The sequence below is a fragment of the Pipistrellus kuhlii genome, unplaced genomic scaffold (genome assembly GCF_014108245.1).
Source record: "Pipistrellus kuhlii isolate mPipKuh1 unplaced genomic scaffold, mPipKuh1.p scaffold_m20_p_45, whole genome shotgun sequence".
Lineage (NCBI taxonomy): Eukaryota > Metazoa > Chordata > Mammalia > Chiroptera > Vespertilionidae > Pipistrellus > Pipistrellus kuhlii.
The window spans coordinates 1,668,586-1,685,077 of NW_023425546.1; the positions used below are offsets into that span (position 1 = coordinate 1,668,586).

The following is a 16,492-nucleotide window of genomic DNA, read 5'->3' on the forward strand; positions in this document are numbered from 1 at the left end:
AATTCTTTCACCAGGTGGGGAAAGTTTTCTGTCACTATTTCTTTCAGTATCTTTTCGATATCTTGCTCTCTCTCATCTTCTGGGATCCCCATAATTCTGATGTTGGTTTGCTTGAAGTTGTCCCAGAGGTTTCTTACATTATCTTCAATTTTCTGGATTCTCTTGCCTTCTAGCTTCTGTGGAGGAGTGTCTTCTGGTTCTTTATGTTCCAAATCTTTGACTTGATTCTTGCAATCTTCCATTCTGTTTTTAGGACTCTGTATAATATTTTTTATTTCAGACAATGTATTCTTTATTTCTTGTTGATCTTTATCATTTCTTGTTGACTCCTTATTAATTCTAGTTGATCTCTTTTCATATCCTCATAGGTCTTATCCATCTTTTCTAGGAAATTCTTGAAAAACCTTATAAGCGTAGATTTGAACTCTATATCCAGTCGCTTTTTGTCCTCCATTTCTTTCGTTTGTGATCTATTTTGTTGTCGCATTTCGCAGTTACAGATGGGACGGGATTTCAGGGTGGAGCCTACAGCCTTGGCTTCCGTCAGCCCCGCCCTATGTGGCTCCTGAGTCTCAGGGTCCTTCAGTACTCGCTGCAAAGCACCTCTGAGAGAAAGGTGCCCTCGATTTTCTCCTGCTGCCAAACAGTCTATGCTCTCCCCAATGAGCCCGGTATTGGGGTTCAGTTCAGTTGGAAGTGGAGTTGGAGATGGCGTTCAGAGCAGACTGGAGCCCCTGTCTCCTTTCTGCCAGGGCAATCCCGGGGCACAGCCGACCATCCCTTCTCTGCGCACAATGTGCACGCCGGGACCTCCTCTAGCCGCTCCCCCGGGGTTCCGCCTTACAGCCCAGCTCCCTATGGATGAGCCTGGGTCCCTGGGGTCTGGCCTAGAACTGGGGTTCAGAGCAGTCAGAACTGGGACCCAACACAGTCGGAGTTTTATCTCCTTCCCGCTAGGGAACGCCAGCCAGGCACTCAGCCGCCCTCCTCTCCGGCTCCGTCCTCTCTGCGCGCGCAGCGTGTCTCCGTACCTCAGGCTTTTACAGCTCCTCCGCGCTTCCTTCTGGTTTTCTCCTTGCTTCTCGTTGTAGAATTTCCAGTCAGTCGACTTTCCTGTAGTTCTGGGTAATGTCCATTTTATATTTTAGTTGTATTTTTGAAATTGTTGTGTGCGGCTGCGGCGAGGTGTTTACCTGTGCAGCCATCTTCCCTAAGGCTGGTTTCATGCGTCTCTGCCCAGCCGGGCTCCTGAAGGCTGCGTCGCGTGCCGGGTTCTGTGCCTTTGGCTGTTGCCTCTTTGCATAGGGGCGTTTGCTGTGTGTGAAACGTTAGTATTTTATAGACACAACCCTGTGAAAATACCCTGTGACTGACTGTTCTCCAAACATTCGATTGTTCGGTTTCTTGGCATATTGAGTGAGGTGTCCTCTTTTTGTTGCAGGGTAGGAGAGGGGCTCGTCTCCCCCATTGCTGGTGGAAGTGGGGTTCTCGGGGTCCCTCTGGAACAAGTATTGCAGAGCCCCCGGGGGGTGAGCAGGGTGGAAAGCTGTATTTCCGTGGGATGGCCCTGGGTTTCTTAAGCCCCACCTCCCCTCATCCGTCATAGACGTGCAGCTGGGCGTAGCAGAGCGAGGAGCAGAGCCCCTGTCCGGGGGGTCCTTGCCCTGTGGGAGCCGGTCCAGCCCAGCACCAGCTGGCTCAGCTTGTGTGCCCGCAGGCCACTGTCCATCGCGTGTGGGGTCGCATGGCCACATGGCTGTGGAGGCAACACAGGCTGGAGCCAAACCAGGGGGCGCAGGAGCCAAAAGCCACACCCGGCGAGAGCTCCGAGCCTGAGAGAGAAGTCCTTGGTTAGGGTGACGGGTTCTCTCCGCATGCTCTCCGGCCGGCCACGTCCGTCCCCAGAGCGATGGACACGCAGCTTCCCCGGCGCAGGCGGGTGGCCTGGGAGTGCGGAGCTGCAGCTGGCAGAGCTGCCCAGGGACCCGGTGAGGGGCTGGCTCTCCGGCTCCTTTCTCGCCAGGAGCGGCCAGCGGCGGCACCTCGAACACCAGGCCGGCCGTCCTGGTGGAGTGGCTGCCCCAGTGGCATCCCTCCGCAGCGTGGCGTGCCCCTGAGGACCGAGCGGCTCCCTGTGGACCCGGCGGCCGTGCCGGCTGTTCTGCCTGGGGCCTCACGTTAGGGTGTGAGGTTATTGCGGGGCCCTTTGGAATGCTCATCCTGTGGCCTTCCCTCCGAGGGGGTGTTTTCTCTGTTTAGCAGCGTCTTGTAATCCGGGGCCTGAGCTCTGGGGCAATGGTGACGTTTGCTTTTGTGTGTCCTGCCGTTAACACTGCTAAGGTGTCCACATGTCCACAGGCAGCCAGTGGCCCATCGCCCGCGTTGGCACCGAGGGCCTGGGTGAACCCCCGCTCCGGCCGCAGGCCCAGAGCACGTCGTGGCGGAAGGGCACGAGGCCAGCGGGGAAGCGGGCTCCGCACCGCCGAGCTTGATCCGACTCAGGCTCACGTGTTCCATCAGCCTCACAGCCCCACAGAGAGGGGGAGCAGCCTCTCAGCCCCTCAGAGAGGGCGAGCACCCCCACAGAGAGGGGGAGCAGCCTCACAGCCCCACAGAGAGGGGGAGCAGCCCCACAGAGAGGGGGACCAGCCTCTCAGAGAGGGGGAGCAGCCCCTCAGAGAGGGCGAGCACCCCCACAGCCCCACAGAGAGGGGGAGCAGCCCCACAGAGAGGGGGAGCAGCCCCTCAGAGAGGGCGAGCACCCCCACAGCCCCACAGAGAGGGGGAGCAGCCCCACAGAGAGGGGGAGCAGCCCCACAACCCCACAGAGAGGGGGAGCAGCCCCACAGAGAGGGGGAGCAGCCTCTCAGCCCCTCAGAGAGGGCGAGCACCCCCACAGCCCAACAGAGAGGGGGAGCAGCCCCACAGAGAGGGGGACCAGCCTCTCAGAGAGGGGGAGCAGCCCCTCAGAGAGGGCGAGCACCCCCACAGCCCCACAGAGAGGGGGAGCAGCCCCACAGAGAGGGGGAGCAGCCCCTCAGAGAGGGCGAGCACCCCCACAGCCCCACAGAGAGGGGGAGCAGCCCCACAGAGAGGGGGAGCAGCCCCACAACCCCACAGAGAGGGGGAGCAGCCCCACAGAGAGGGGGAGCAGCCCCACAGAGAGGGGGAGCAGCCTCACAGCCCCACAGAGAGGGGAAGCAGCCTCACAGCCCCACAGAGAGGGGGAGCAGCCCCACAGAGAGGGGGAGCAGCCTCACAGCCCCACAGAGAGGGGGAGCACCCCCACAGCCTCACAGAGAGGGGGAGCAGCCCCACAGAGAGGGGGAGCAGCCCCACAGCCTCACAGAGAGGGGGAGCAGCCCCACAGAGAGGGGGAGCAGCCCCACAGAGAGGGGGAGCAGCCTCACAGAGAGGGGGAGCAGCCTCACAGCCCCACAGAGAGGGGGAGCAGCCTCTCAGCCCCTCAGAGAGGGGGAGCACCCCCACAGCCCCACAGAGAGGGGGAGCAGCCCCACAGAGAGGGGGAGCAGCCTCACAGAGAGGGGGAGCAGCCTCACAGAGAGGGGGAGCAGCCTCTCAGCCCCTCAGAGAGGGGGAGCAGCCCCACAGAGAGGGGGAGCAGCCTCTCAGCCCCACAGAGAGGGGGAGCAGCCTCACAGAGAGGGGGAGCAGCCTCACAGAGAGGGGGAGCAGCCTCTCAGCCCCTCAGAGAGGGGGAGCACCCCCACAGCCCCACAGAGAGGGGGAGCAGCCCCACAGAGAGGGGGAGCAGCCTCACAGAGAGGGGGAGCAGCCTCTCAGCCCCTCAGAGAGGGGGAGCAGCCCCACAGAGAGGGGGAGCAGCCCCACAGAGAGGGGGAGCAGCCTCACAGAGAGGGGGAGCAGCCTCACAGAGAGGGGGAGCAGCCCCACAGAGAGGGGGAGCAGCCTCACAGAGAGGGGGAGCAGCCCCACAGAAAGGGGGAGCAGCCTCACAGAGAGGGGGAGCAGCCCCACAGAGAGGGGGAGCAGCCTCACAGAGAGGGGGAGCAGCCCCACAGAGAGGGGGAGCAGCCTCACAGAGAGGGGGAGCAGCCTCACAGAGAGGGGGAGCAGCCCCACAGAGAGGGGGAGCAGCCTCACAGAGAGGGGGAGCAGCCCCACAGAAAGGGGGAGCAGCCTCACAGAGAGGGGGAGCAGCCCCACAGAGAGGGGGAGCAGCCCCACAGAGAGGGGGAGCAGCCTCACAGCCCCACAGAGAGGGGGAGCAGCCCCACAGAGAGGGGGAGCAGCCCCACAGAGAGGGGGAGCAGCCTCACAGAGAGGGGGAGCAGCCTCACAGAGAGGGGGAGCAGCCTCTCAGCCCCTCAGAGAGGGGGAGCACCCCCACAGCCCCACAGAGAGGGGGAGCAGCCCCACAGAGAGGGGGAGCAGCCCCACAGAGAGGGGGAGCAGCCTCACAGAGAGGGGGAGCAGCCCCACAGAGAGGGGGAGCAGCCCCACAGAGAGGGGGAGCAGCCTCACAGAGAGGGCGAGCAGCCCCACAGAGAGGGGGAGCAGCCTCACAGAGAGGGGGAGCAGCCCCACAGAGAGGGGGAGCAGCCCCACAGAGAGGGGGAACAGCCTCACAGCCCCACAGAGAGGGGGAGCAGCCCCACAGAGAGGGGGAGCAGCCTCACAGAGAGGGGGAGCAGCCCCACAGAGAGGGGGAGCAGCCTCACAGAGAGGGCGAGCAGCCTCACAGAGAGGGGGAGCAGCCTCACAGAGAGGGGGAGCAGCCTCACAGAGAGGGGGAGCAGCCCCACAGAGAGGGGGAGCAGCCCCACAGAGGGGGAGCAGCCTCTCAGCCCCTCAGAGAGGGGGAGCAGCCCCACAGAGAGGGGGAGCAGCCTCACAGAGAGGGGGAGCAGCCCCACAGAGAGGGGGAGCAGCCTCACAGAGAGGGGGAGCAGCCTCACAGCCCCACAGAAAGGGGGAGCAGCCCCACAGAGAGGGGGAGCAGCCTCACAGAGAGGGGGAGCAGCCCCACAGAGAGGGGGAGCAGCCCCACAGAGAGGGGGAGCAGCCCCACAGAGAGGGCGAGCAGCCCCACGTCCGCGCTGCGTGCTCATGGCGTGCCCATCGCTACCGCAGGGCTCATGCCTCCTCTTGCGTCCGCCGGAAAGAGCTGCATCCTGTTCACAGCTGCCCAGGGAGAGTGCGGGGCTCCTGCCCCCCTCAGAGAGCCACGCAGAGGGAAGTGTGGGAACGGGGATGGACACACAGGAACTGGTCTGCCTGTGGGTTGGTGGTATGGCAGGCAGAGCCTACTGAGACCTGTGACAGGCTCCTCCCCCTCCTCCTCCTCCATGCTCCTACCCTCCCCCATCCTGCCTCCTCTTTCTCCCCCCTGCCTCTCCCCTCACCTGCCTCTTCCCTCCTCCCTCCTCCTTCCCTTGCCCTACCTCTTCTCTCAACCCCCCTTCCTGCTTCTCCTCTCCCCTCCTCCCCCTGCTTTCTCCTCCTTCTCTCCTGCCTCTCTCTCCCCCCTTCCAGGTCCCTAGTGCTGTCCAGCTCAGACTCCCCCTCTGCATCCCTGAGTTTGTCTCTGCGCCACTCTAGCCTCCACAGGTGGGGCTTGCCCTGCACCTCCCCTGACGCCGCCCTGAAGGACTGTTCTCCCCGCTGAGCTTCCTGGACCCCGTGGGTGGCCCTCGGCATCCCATTCTGAGTCCCTCTCTGATCTATCTGCGAGGCTGCCTGTGGGCAGGGCTTCCCTGAGGGCTCTGAGCAGAGGGGTCCTCCCTCCCCGGAGGGCCCATCTCTGGCCTGGCCTCTCAGCCCCGCATGCACTGTGGTGTCTGGTCGAGGAGCTGCTGGCGGCCTGGCATGCGGCTGTGACCCTGCATCCCTGACTCTGTGCCTCTTCCAGGGAGCAACGCCTGTGTGCCCCGGCCCTGCAGCCTGCTGTGCCTGCCCCGGGCCAATGGCAGCAGGACCTGCAGGTGCCCAGAGGGAGTGCTGGCTGCTGAGCTCCAGGCCACCGAGCTCCAGGCCGGGGACCTGCAGTGCGAGTGCCCAGGGGGCTATCAGCTGAAGAACAACTCCTGCGTGAAAGAAGGTGCGCTCCTTCGCTTCCTCTCCCCCTCCCACTCCATCCCCTTCCTCCCTATCCCCCTTCCTCCCCCCCCCCCAACCCCCCCGCCCCGCCCCTTCCTCCCCTTGTTCCCTGTCCTCTATTCCCTGCTGTCTTTGAGTTATTGAAATGCTCCTGGTGGAAACAGCACCACTCAGGGCCTACACGCACCTGGCTCAGGGTCCACCGTGGGATTTGTCCTCATTCAGGACAGCCCTGAGCTGTGACTTAGAAACCAGAGGCCTGATGCACAAGATTGTGCAAGCGGCTCGGCCCTCGCAGCCGCAGCGGCTTGCGTCAGCCCTCTCAGCCCCAGCTTCGTCCGGAAAGTCATCCGGACGACTTCTGGAAGGTCGTTTACTGACCAGTCTAATCAGCATATTACGCTTCTATTATTATAGATAAGAGCTTGTGCTTTTGGTTTAATGTTGTGAGAAACGCTTACCTGTCTGAATACCTGATAGAAGTGTGGCGGAAATGAGACCTTTCATATGTTCTTGCAAGAGCAGGAGTGGGGACAGGCTCAGGAGCAGTGGTCACAGGCTGTTTATCTGGAGGATGTGAGTCCCTCCTCCGGCTCCTCATTGGCTGAGCACCAGGGGTCACCTGATTCCTCATAGGTCGCCCAGGTCCGCCCTCTCCCATTGGCCATTTAAAAGAATGTCCGAGGCCTTTTCCACTTGCCTCCCCTCCCCTGTCTCCTTGAGGGGGGCACCTCGGGAGTGGGTGTTTCCTCCATGGTGCTGGCCACGCCCACAGTTGTTGGTTCTCACATCCTCTCCCCTCTGGACATTCTGTTTGTCCTGGGGACTCAGTGACCGCCTCATCCAAGGCTGGCCCTGCTGGAGGTGGACCCCAGAGGCCCACTTCCCACAATGCCAAGTGGCAGGGCCCTTGAGGCTGCCTTTCTCTTGTCCCACCGTTTGCTCTCCTCGCTCATCCCTCACCCACGTTCTCTAGCTTCCTTACGTGGGACTCACTTGACTTGGAGAAAGAACTGGTTTGACTCCCCCTCCATTACCCTACCCCATCCACCCCGCCTGAAGTGCCCTGAACTTTCCGGCTATGTGCCTACAGCATGGCGTCCCCGTTTCCCAGTGCGGCCAATGGCTCAGCAGCCTCCTCCTCTCACCCTTCGAATTAGAATGCACGGCTTCTGAACTTTGCCTCTGAGAAGCTGTGGACCTTTTTCCTGTCTAGTTTTACCCTCCCTCCCCCCTCCCCTGGTCCTCTGCCTGTGAGGTGAGTGCTGGGGGCCTTGCTGGGAAGCACCCAGTTCAGCCGCTTAGTCTAGGGCGTGAGGTCACCTCCGGTCTCTGAGGAAGACAAATGGAGGAGCCAGCCTCCCTCTCAGGCACAGGAAACTCCTCCAGGTTCTGGAGGGCGTTTGGGAAGAGTTGACACCAAGTCCCGGGAGAAGGGGACCAGGCTCTGTGTCCCATTAGAACACCCGTGGTCCCCCAAGCTGAGGCCAGTGGTCACGTGTTCTGGGTCTCACTAAACAGCGCGTGCTTCTGTGGAGGGTCATACTGCTTGTTTTAAAGGAAAACCCTCACAGTTTGCAAGGAAAGCCTTCCTAACACACTTGGTTGGTAAATTGAGTGTACATAACTATATAGGGTACATGAGCACGTGTGTTTGGATGCTGTGCAGATGCCGTTGCCGTGTATGAAGGAGTAATTAGTATTCTGACATCGGTATATAGTTTCTCTACCACGGGGCCCAGTTGACATCATCACAGTCCTTGTCCCCCATTGTGCTCGCCGCACACCCCTCCAGCAGATGCTGGCTGCCTGGCCCCTGGCCTCTGCTCCTGGAAGTGTAACTGGACGAGAGAAGAGGCTAGCCAGGCCCCATCCTTGCATGCACCTCTCTTCTGCTTTGCCCTCCAGCTTGCCATGAGGAAGAGAAATGGGAGCTCGGCAGAGAAGGGCTGGTCCCTGAGTGAGAGTAACCCTGGCTTTGTTTCTCCCACCCTCCGCCCACAGAGAGTGCCTGTCTCCGCAGCCAGCATCGCTGCAGCAACGGGAACTGCATCAGCAGCGTCTGGCGGTGTGACTTTGACAACGACTGCGGAGACCTGAGCGACGAGAGGAACTGCCGTGAGTCCCTGTGGGCCTGTTACACAGAAGGCTGGTCCGACTGGCCATCTAGGGCAGTGGTTGTCAATCTTTTTCAGCTCATGGCGCCCATAAACTAAACCAAGACGTATGTTTTGCTGATCTGACAAAACCAGCTGTAATTTTGATTCACTCACACAGTACCGGATGGCTGTATCATCCGGTTGTGTTGGCTGTTGTCATTTTTTATTGGACAGTCTAAGGGAAAAGAGGCCAGTGCCCCTGACTAGTAGGTAGTGTGAGCTTTAAAAATTCCTTTGGCACACCAGCTGAGAATCGCTGGTCCAGGGTGCTGGCTCGCCTTTCGTGGTTGGTGATGCATGTAAGCCGGTGGGGTTGTTTGGGGAACACGCCTTTGTATATCCAACTAGACACGTGTTGTTATTTAAAACAGACCCACGTATATCAGTTGACTCTATTGTTGTAAGAGGTTTTCAGATCAGCCTCATGTGGCTGAAGGTGGGAGTCGGGCAAGCCGGTGGCGGGCAGTGACCAGGTGGCGGTCTGGCTCTGTAAGTTCAGTGCTGGCTGCCTGGGCTCCGGCGCCATTGTGCCATCCAGTTTGGTCTGACAGGTGGGGACCGAAGGGTCCTGGTTGAATTCCAGTCAGGGGCACATACCTTGGTTGTAGTCTCCCTGCTGGGCCAGGCCCTGGTCAGACCTCGTGGAGGATATAATCAATCAATGTGTTTCTCTCACACAAATGTTTATCTCTCTCTTCTACTCTCTCTAAAAAAATCAATGGGAAAATATCCTCAGATGAGGATTAAAAATAAGTAAATAAATAAAGTGAGCAGCCAGCTGCCCTAGAAAGATGAATGTGAGGACGGGGAGCATGGGGCACTCAGGTCAGACTTGGGTAGGTCCTCCCACAGAGTGACCGGAGCGTAGGTGGGGGCAGCAGGGAGGAGAGCTGCAGGCGGAGTGGCTGTGGCCTGGCCTGGAGCCTAGGCCGGGCCGGCGTGTGGGCTGGAGCAGCAGGCGGTGAGAGCTCTTGGGGAGGTGGGCCATCGGCCTGACGGGAGAAGTGAGCTGGGGCAGAGGAGGGAGAGGGACCAGAGCCGGAGCTTCTCGTCCACATGCTGTGTCTGTGGGACCTGGCAGCGCATGGTCACTGTTCTGAGGAGGGTGTTGGTGGCTCTGGCTCTGTGTCTCTGGTCTCTGGCAGATGTGCACGGCAGGGTCCACTGCAGAGCCCGTGCTGGTTCCCAGCCGCCCCCAGACACAGTTTGAGGAGCAGGGAGCGCCCCACACTGCTCCCCCTGCAGTGTGTCCCGCCTGTGGAGCGCGCAGACCAGCTCCTGGAGCAGCCCGGCCTCGGGGCGCCTTGCACACCGATGAGGAGAGCACCGGGAGGCTGGCTTCGGGAGCACTAGCTCTGCCTGTGGTTTCTGTTCTGCAAACCGTCACTGGGAACCCCCTCTCCCTCCAGAGTCTCAGGAGGGTCTGAGGTCTGTGGGGGAGGAGCCAGAGCGCCTTAAGAGCAGCTATAAATGCAGCGGCATCTGAGCTGAGCTGGAGCAGTCTGTCACAGAGCTGGCAATTTGCAGGCACATTGCCTGCCCTGATGAGGCACTGTGGGGGGAGTGGGGGGGTGACCCATGTCCAGTAGCAGGGACTCCTCCGGTCTCTGGGCTCTGGTTCCGGGTGGTAGACTAGCGTAGGTCTCATGGGCTCCTGTGTTGAGAGAGAGACCTCCCTCCTCTTCAGGGGTGCTACCACCGGGAAGGGTGAGCGGGCCGGTCCTCCTAGTTGGTGAGAAGGTCCGCAGGGTGCCTTCCCCAGGCCTGAGACTTGCTTCCCCCTGGGCTCAGCCCAGCTAGTGAGGTACAGCCGGTGAGGAGGCGGGCCTGAGGGACCGGCATGTGGGCTGGGAGCAGGAGTGGTGCCTCTGCCTCTGCTTCCCACGGAGGAGGTGGAGAGCGGCGAGGGCATGCGCAGGCGCAGGGCGGGCGCAGGGACCCGCTGGGAGGTTGGAGAGGCCTCCTGCCCACTGCGGGGGGACCAGAGGGGACCGAGGGAGTCGGGGTGTTGCCAGCGCGCTGTCCTCCCTCGGACAGGCTCCTGGCTGGGCTTTGTCAGGAGCTGGGGGTTAGGTGTGCTGCCTCTGCCCCGCCTCCCACCACACCTCCGTCACAGAGAAGCGTGGAGCCTCAGGAAGAGCTGCCAGGGACCTCCAACCACGGTGCAGCCACAGCTTTTCACCTCATGGCGTTCCCCTCCCCGTCCCCCCACGCCCCGTCCCAGGCTGGGCCACACCCTTCCTTCTCCAGCTGCTGCCCCCCCTGCCACCCCAGAGCGCCTCTCCCCAGGCCTTTCCTGCAGGCCACTCTCAGGGGCTGTGCTCAAGCTGAGACAGTGCTGTCTAAAGGGGGAGCTAACCATCTCACTCTGAGGCTGCAGGCACGAGGCTGGGGAGAGGAGAAGTGACATCATGCTTCACCCCATCTGCTGGCCTCGCACCCACACGCTTCTCACCATCGTGGTGACGCCGTGGTGGGTATTGTCTCTTTTAACGGGCGAGGGAAGGGAGCCAGGCACTGACTCGCAGCCCCAGTGCCTCTTCTCCTCTTGTGGTTGGTAATCCGCACCCAGGATCGTTCCCACTAACTTTTAGGGAGAGAGGGAGAGACAGGAAACCTCCATGTGAGAGAAACACGTGAATGGTGCCTCCTGCATGCACCCCGACCAGGGCCCGAAGTACGTGCCCTTGACTGGAATCGAACCCGGGACCTTTGATCTGTGGGCCACTACTCTATCCACTGAGCCACACCAGCCAGGGTTGCCTTTCCCTCCTTCACTGTGGAGCACAGAGGCTCGGGGTTACAGTAAACTCTTGGGGGGCGGCGGAGCCAGGGTTGACACCCGACTTGACTGCAGAGCCTGTCGCTGCTGCAGATCCCACATCCCTGATCTGTGTGCACACGCGAGGGCAGCTCCCGCTGGGGCCCTGGCTGCTGTGTGGCTTTCTAGGTAAAGGACTGTGGGCCACTCACTTGGGCAGCTTCCATCTGAGGGTCACTTGCTTTCCCAGCCAGACGCGCGCGGACGCCGTGGTGGTGAACACGGGCTCTCGCGCAGCTGTGTCTCGCCATGTCTGAGCGTTTCCGTGGCTGCGGTTACCCTGCTTCCTTCTTTAAGCTCACCCCGGGGCCTTGGTGTTCGCGGAGCGAGCGCACCTGGTGAGTGTCCTCTCTCTCCCGCTCAGCTACCACCGTTTGTGACCCCGAGACGCAGTTCCGCTGCCAGGCGTCGGGGACCTGTGTCCCGCTGTCCTACAAGTGTGACCTGGAGGATGACTGTGGCGACAACAGTGACAAAAGCCACTGTGGTAAGGGGACTGAGGCCAGGGGCTGTTCGGGAGGCCTCCGGGGTTCTGACAGCCACGTGGGAGCTACGAGGCCCCGAGGCCGACCTTCCGTGCACGCAGGGGGGCTGGCTGGCTCTGGAGCAGCGCCGGGTTCACCTTGCGGGGTGCTACGTGCGTGTGTGCGGCTGCAGCAGTGGGGGTTCTGCGAGAGCCCAGTGTCAGCCCAGCAGACGCCACACCTCCGGGCGGCTGGAGGTTAGCCTCCTGAGGACACAGAGCCGCACCTTTGTGAGCTGTGTTATTTTCTTTTTATTTATATTTATTTCAGAGAGGAAGGGAGAGGGGAGAGAGCCAGTTCGGGGGCCGAGCTTGCATCTGGCAGGGCCTGCTCAGCAGCAGGTGCCGACTCACAGGGACTAAGGCTCCTGCCTGCCTCTCAGAGCATTTTGGGGGTGAATTACAAAAATTTGTTTCATTTTTGTAGAAACATGAAGTTCCAGAACAGTCTTTGGGATGCACACTATTTCCCCTTCACCCCACCCACCTCCTCCTTGACCCAAGGGGCCCAGTGCGGGGAGTTTGCTCTGGAGGGAAGGAAGCTGTGGTTGCATTGTTGGCGGCCTCTCCCTCTCTCGCTGGCAGGCGTTTGGCCATTAAAGCCACAGCCCCGTCAGATCCCCGCCCCGTTGGCGGGTCCTCAGGTCCCTCCGCAGGCAGGCCACCACCCTGGGCCAGAGGCTTGGCTACTTTAGTTGTTGAAACTATTTAAAATTCCATTTCTTCTTTTTTTTTTTTAATGTGTTTTTATTGATTTCAGAGAGGGAGAGAGAGAGATGAACTTAAGAGAGAATCATCAATTGGCTGCCTCCTGTATGCCCCACACTGGAGATTGTGGCTGCATCCTGGATATGTGCCCTGACCAGGAATCGAACCCAGGACCTCCTGGTTCACAGGTCGACGCTCAACCACTGAGCCACGCTGTCCGGGCTAAAATTCCACTTCAAGGCGCTGCTTCACTGCTGTGCTCAGGACACCGTCCTCGCGGCTGTCTCCTTCCAGGTCCTGGCGGGCCTGCCCCCCTCCCTCCAGGGGCTGCCCCCTCCCCCGGGACAGCCCACACCAAGCCCTAGGCTCTGCTCACAGCAGCCCCGCCCCCTGTCGGCAGGGTCAGCACTGATCCTCCCCGAGCTGAGGGGAAGGGGCTGGTTGCACTGTGGCCCTCAGGACTCCGCAGCAGGGCCGGACCCGAGCGCTGTCCTCACGCCTGCTCTCACCTGCAGAGACGCACCAGTGCCGGGAGGACGAGTACAACTGCAGCTCGGGCCTGTGCATCCGCGCCTCCTGGGTGTGCGACGGCGACAATGACTGCAGGGACTGGTCCGACGAAGCCAACTGCACGGGTCAGTGTCCGCACGCAGTCCTGGGTCCTGCTCTGCTCATCTTGGTGCCCTGTGGGGCCCAGACACCCCGGTCAGTGTGCCCGTCAGTGCTCCTCAGCGGCCCTGCGGGGCCCAGACACCCGGTCAGTGTGCCCGTCAGTGCTCCTCAGCGGCCCTGCGGGGCCCAGACACCTGGTCAGTGTGCCCGTCAGTGCTCCTCAGTGTACCCGTCAGTGCTCCTCCTCAGCGGCCCTGCGGGGCCCAGACACCCCGGTCAGTGTGCCCGTCAGTGCTCCTCAGTGTGCCCGTCAGTGCTCCTCCTCAGCGGCCCTGCGGGGCCCAGACACCCCGGTCAGTGTGCCCGTCAGTGCTCCTCCTCAGCGGCCCTGCGGGGCCCAGACACCCCGTCATGGGCCCGTCAGGGCTCCTCAGTTGTGCCCTCAGGGCGCTCAGGTGTGCCCTGGCAGTGAGCCGCCCGCAGCGGCACCTGCGGGGCCCAGCAACCCCGGTCATGTGCCCGTAAGTGCTCCTCCTCAGCGGCCCTTGCGTGGCCCCAGACAACCTGGTCAGTTGCCCGTCAGGCCCGCAGTGGGCCTGCAGGGCTCCTCCGCACGGCCCTGCGGGGCCCAGACACCCCGGTCAGTGTGCCCGTCAGTGCTCCTCCTCAGCGGCCCTGCGGGGCCCAGACACCTGGTCAGTGTGCCCGTCAGTGCTCCTCAGCGGCCCGGCCGCTGCAGGACGAATGCAAACCAGCTGTGTCCTGCATTAAGGATGTGTGGCTGCGAGTAGTGCTTAGCGAGCTGGACGTGTCTGAGTGACACGCTGGGTTATGTGCCGTCCAGCTGTGCTGCCTGCAGGACCAGCAGCGCAGCTCACAGCCGCTCCCCACGTCTGGCGCCGAGTGCGGAGGCACTGGAGTAGCTCCTGTTTCTGAATCTCGGCGCATCAGGGTTCCCCGACATCGAGAACCTAAGCGGTGCTTGCATCTCTTTGGGGTGAGAGTTCATTAAAAACGAACTTGGAGACAACACGAGAATATCAGAGAGGCTGACCCTGCGGTGTGAGGCGAGGTGCTGTCCTCATTCTGCTGAGTAACGGCCTCCTCCTGTGGATCGCACAGCTTCTGTGGCTGGCTGAGTGCATGGAGGCTGTACAGCACGGTGGAGGTGGGGGAGGAATAAGTACTTCGTTGCCTCGTGGGGATTTTCCGCTCACCCAGCGCACAGCTGTCCCTCAGTCCCCCTTAGCGCCCTCCGTCCCGTTCCATGGCTGCACTGCCACACGGCGTCCCGCGGGCCCGCCTTCCTGGCCACCGTTGTCGGAGGCCAGTGTGAGCTCACTGAGATGTGTGGCCTGTCCCTTCACTTCCCAACCAAGTCAGTTGTGCAGAGCCCAAGAGCACAGGTCAGGGCCATGACCTGCTGACCCCAGCTGCTGACCCCACCTGCTGACCCCAGCTGCTCTCCGTCTGTGTGGGCCGTGCGCCTTGCCCTTCCTCTCCTCCCTTCTGCTTTCCAGGGAGTTGAGGCTCTTCCCACCCCTCTGCCCCGGTTTGACCTTCCACACTTGTGTGCTGTTGTTGTGTGTTACTCTCTGTGGGTGCTCCGCCTTTTCCTCTGTCCGGACCTGCCGGCTTCAGCCTGCTTCCATCCTAGCTGCACATAGTTAGCACTTACAACACTGAGCACCTGGTGCTGTGTGTGACAAGTCAGAGCCTAACGTTAGTGATTGTTGATGCTTTTTAGTAATAACTTGCTCAGGGCACCTGCCTGTGCTCCGAGCGCCTTCGCTCTGTGCCCGCAGGCTTTCAGGGATTCTGAGCAGAGACTGAAGGTTTTGTTGGTGTGGCGAGCCTGATGCGGGAGGCCTGCATCCTTGGTGCGCAGTCCCTTTTCATAAGCGTTCCCGCGGCGTTCCTCTGTCTCCTTGCAGCCTCCTTCGGCTGATGTCAGTCTGGTGGGTTATCTGCTGAGCAGGGACCGGCACCATTTCCCCGGTCCTCGTCAGCGTTTTATTGTGTGTGCCTGTGGTGGGCGGGCTGTAGTGATGCAGTGTTGCTTGGCGAGCTGTGGGACCTTATTCTGCTGGTTTTCTTCTTAAAATAGGAGGATTTGCTGTTGCCCTTGGTTCTGGGACGTGGCAGCCTCGTCCTCGCAGCTGTGTCTCCTGCTCCCAGGGCTCGTCCCCGTGGCGCAGACGGACTCCCTTCTGTCGCTAACGCCTCCGGTGCCTGTGCTGTCTCTTCCATCTGCTGGAATTTCCTTTCCTTTCTCAGATTTCCCTTCTAGCTCAACCTTCTCCTTTCAGCTACATCTAATCTGCTTTCCCACGCATCAGCTGAGCTATTTTTATTTTCTCTCTTTCATTTCCAGAACATTTGTCGGGTTCTCTGTGAGAATTCTAAAGTCACGGCCTTTCCGAGCGTACAGGTCCTTAGATGGCAGGACACGACGGACGGTGCTGGGCGGGAGTCTCTGGGCTGCGGGGCCAGTGGGAGCAAGGGATTTGCGTGAGACGTGAAGTAGCGAGGGCGAGTGGAAGCACAGGCTCTGGCTCTGGGCAGCCTGGTACCAGTCCATATCCCCTGTGCCGGGGCATGTTTCTCAATCTCTATGCCCGGTTCAGTGGCAGAAGGGGAATACCGCGCCCCCTGGTGGCAGGTTTGTAGCAGGGATGTCTGCTCCTGTCACATTGTGGTTCCCCGTTCAGCTGCCCTCCACCCCCACCTGAGGCCCCAGGCGGCCGACTCCTTGGCTGTTCCTGGCTGTTCCTGGCGATCGAATGGGAGGGAGAGGAGGCGCTGACTGCTCTCTTCTCCTTGCCGGCAGCCGTCTACCACACCTGTGAGGCGTCCAACTTCCAGTGTCACAACGGGCACTGCATCCCCCGGCGCTGGGCCTGCGACGGGGACCTGGATTGCCAGGATGGCTCCGACGAGGACCCTGCCAGCTGCGGTGAGTATGCATGCTCAGTCCCTCCTGAGTGTCCCTAACCTGCCACTCAGGAAGAGGCAGGACATGAGCACTGCCCTGCTGTGCTTGGGCGCCCACGCTGACAGCCAAGCGTGCCCCTGTGCCCACACCGACAGCTAAGTGTGCAGGGTGCCCTCACTGACAGCAGCGTGCCCCAGCCTCGTTGGCAGTGCCGTAGGACATGTTCCCAGGCAGGCACTCGGCACGCAGCTTTCTGTGCAGCCTTGAAGGGAGCAGTGGAGAAGCAGGTACTTTGTAACTGTCTTCTGTGCTGCGGGCCTCAGAGAGAATGGCTCGCTGGCCCCAAAGTAGACCTTTCTTCGTATAAGTGACGTAAAAAGAATCCCACAGAAACTCCCACAGAATGGCTGCCACAAAAGCTGCTTTACACCAGGGTGTCCGGCTCCTGCCCTGCCTCCGCCCTCCGCCTGCAAAACCCCTCCTGGGGCTGCCTCGGCTCCGGTGCTCATAGAGTTCTGGCTTCCAGACAATTCTCCAGCACCCGCGGGGGTTCCCGGGCCTGATTGGCACTGTTTTCCGCCTCGGACCTCGCAGGTTCAGGGCTCAGTCCTGCAAGCCCCCTTGCCCCCACTTTAGTGCCAGTCCCAACCTCA

At 61.2% G+C, this 16,492-nt stretch overlaps 1 protein-coding gene across 2 annotated transcripts in view; it reads left to right on the top strand.

The window, feature by feature from the left end:
* Window positions 1-16,492, top strand: part of SORL1 (sortilin related receptor 1) — a 139,204-nt gene that overhangs the window by 81,724 nt on the left and 40,988 nt on the right. For both annotated transcript variants that reach the window (XM_036412607.2, XM_045572359.1), the window contains exons 22-26: window positions 5,894-6,082; window positions 8,086-8,199; window positions 11,426-11,548; window positions 12,808-12,927; window positions 15,735-15,860. In XM_036412607.2, the coding sequence (XP_036268500.1) occupies window positions 5,894-6,082; window positions 8,086-8,199; window positions 11,426-11,548; window positions 12,808-12,927; window positions 15,735-15,860 (672 nt within the window). The remainder of the gene's footprint in view (window positions 1-5,893; window positions 6,083-8,085; window positions 8,200-11,425; window positions 11,549-12,807; window positions 12,928-15,734; window positions 15,861-16,492) is intronic.